General features: G+C 48.3%; 1 protein-coding gene across 1 annotated transcript; it reads left to right on the top strand.

The window, feature by feature from the left end:
• Positions 1–643: 643 nt before the first annotated feature.
• On the top strand, positions 644–2,497 carry SLITRK5 (SLIT and NTRK-like family, member 5; the record flags this gene model as incomplete). Its single annotated transcript, XM_009870229.1, has 1 exon — positions 644–2,497. A coding segment is annotated over exon 1 (1,854 nt), but the record flags the coding sequence as incomplete, so codon positions are not given.
• Between the last annotated feature and the right edge of the window lie 6 nt (positions 2,498–2,503).

The following is a 2,503-nucleotide window of genomic DNA, read 5'->3' as shown; positions in this document are numbered from 1 at the left end:
AGAAAAAGACAACATAAAATAGTTTTAAGAAATGTGTGATGTGGAGAATGTATCAGTATTCTCTCTGTTGAATTAAGCTGCCGATTTCAGCACTGAGCATTTGTCTTTGGATTCCTACCATGGCATTTCCACCACCGGTTAAAAATCAAGGTAGAACGAGGGGAAGACCTTGGTGCGCTGTTCACTGGGGAGGTTCTGAAGGGAAGGGGGAGCCGGGTAATAGGGGAGGTGGGAAACCTCGTAAAATGGTGCTTCTTTTCTCTTAAATTAGAACCGTTGAAACTGAACTGACAGCCATTTTATGTATATTTATGGGGCTAGTCGTTAAAAAGAAATCCAAGGAAGCATTGAAATGCACCCCACATGAACAGAACCAGAACAATTCCTACTGTGACCTCACCTTTTTAAACACCATAGCATTTGACTCCCTAGGAATTGCCCATCAACCTTTTAACCAATGCATGTCATCCAGTTTTTGAAAGTATGGGAATTAGAAGTGATAGTTTTGTTGTGTTTTGTTTGATTAACAATCCATTCTCCACCCCACTGAAGACATATAGAAATTTTATGTCCATTTTAAACTTAATGAGGCTATGCTATTATGCTGCTTTCTTTTTTTCTCCTTATCCTTACAGGAAATAAAATGTACCCTTGCTGCTCTACAGTAACTTTGGAACAGGACCTCAACAAAAAAATGCATATCTGGATGCTGCAGATGATTGCATTTGCTTTAACATCGCTAGTCCTTTCGTGGGCAGAAAGCATCGAGTATTATGGGGAAATCTGTGATAATGCGTGTCCTTGTGAGGAGAAGGACAGCATCTTAACAGTGAGCTGTGAAAACAGAGGGATCATCAGCCTTTTTGAGATTAGTCCACCAAGGTTCCCTGTCTACCACCTCTTGCTGTCTGGGAACCTTCTGAACAGGCTGTACCCAAACCAGTTTGTCAATTACACAGGGGCTTCGATTTTGCATCTGGGGAGCAATGACATACAGGACATTGAAACTGGGGCCTTTCATGGTCTGAGAGGTTTAAGGAGGCTGCATCTGAACAACAACAAGCTGGAACTTTTACGGGATGACACTTTCCTTGGGCTGGAGAATTTGGAATACCTACAGGTTGATTATAATTATATTAGCATCATTGAACCCAATGCCTTCAGCAAACTGCATTTGCTGCAGGTGCTGATCCTCAATGACAACCTCCTCTCCAGTTTGCCCAACAACCTTTTCCGTTTTGTGCCCTTAACTCACCTGGACCTGAGGGGTAATCGGCTGAAGCTGTTGCCCTATGTGGGCCTTTTGCAGCACATGGATAAAGTGGTGGAGCTGCAGCTGGAGGAAAACCCCTGGAACTGCTCTTGTGAGTTGATTGCTCTAAAGGATTGGCTGGACAGTATCTCCTACTCTGCTCTGGTGGGAGATGTGGTTTGTGAGACCCCTTTCCGCTTGCATGGTCGAGACTTGGATGAAGTCTCCAAGCAGGAGCTTTGCCCCAGGAGGCTCATCTCGGATTATGAAATGAGACCACAAACACCTTTGAGCACCACAGGGTACTTCCACACTACCCCAGCCTCGGTCAACTCCGTGGCCACTTCTTCTTCAGCTGTTTACAAATCCCCCTTGAAGCCCCCCAAAGGGACTCGCCAACCCAACAAGACAAGGGTGCGTCCCACCTCCCGCCTGCCCTCAAAAGACCTGGGATACAGCAACTATGGTCCCAGCATTGCCTACCAGACCAAATCCCCGGTGCCTTTGGAATGCCCCACTGCCTGCACTTGCAACTTGCAGATTTCTGACCTGGGCCTCAATGTCAATTGTCAGGAGAGGAAGATTGAGAGCATTTCTGAACTGCAGCCCAAACCCTATAATCCCAAGAAGATGTATCTAACGGAAAACTACATTGCGCTGGTACGCAGGGCAGATTTTGTGGATGCCACTGGGCTGGATTTGTTGCATCTGGGCAATAACCGGATCTCGGTCATTCAGGACCGGGCTTTTGGGGATTTAACTAATTTGCGAAGGCTGTACCTGAATGGGAACCGCATCGAGCGGCTGAGTCCAGAGCTGTTCTATGGGCTGCAAAGCCTGCAGTACCTGTTCCTGCAGTACAACGTCATCCGGGAGATAGAGGCGGGCACCTTTGAATCTGTCCCCAACCTTCAGCTCTTGTTTTTGAACAATAACCTGCTGAGGTCGTTGCCAGGGAACATTTTTTCTGGTCTGTCTCTCTACAGGCTGAGCCTGCGGAGCAACCACTTCTCCTCCCTGCCTGTGAGCGGGGTGCTGGACCAGCTGAAATCCCTGCTGCAGATTGACCTGCACGAGAACCCCTGGGACTGCACCTGCGACGTGGTGGGCATGAAGCTGTGGCTGGAGCAGCTCAACACCGGTGTCCTGGTGGACCAGGTTATCTGCGAGTCCCCTAAGAAGTTCGCCCAGAGTGACATGCGGGCCGTCCGGGCGGAGCTGCTGTGCCCCGACTACTCGGACATCGTCGTC

Source organism: Apaloderma vittatum, unplaced genomic scaffold, assembly GCF_000703405.1.
Source record: "Apaloderma vittatum isolate BGI_N311 unplaced genomic scaffold, ASM70340v1 scaffold42125, whole genome shotgun sequence".
Classification (NCBI taxonomy): Eukaryota; Metazoa; Chordata; class Aves; order Trogoniformes; family Trogonidae; genus Apaloderma; species Apaloderma vittatum.
The sequence above is the reverse complement of the archived record's forward strand: the minus strand, read 5'-3'. Positions and strand labels throughout refer to the sequence as shown.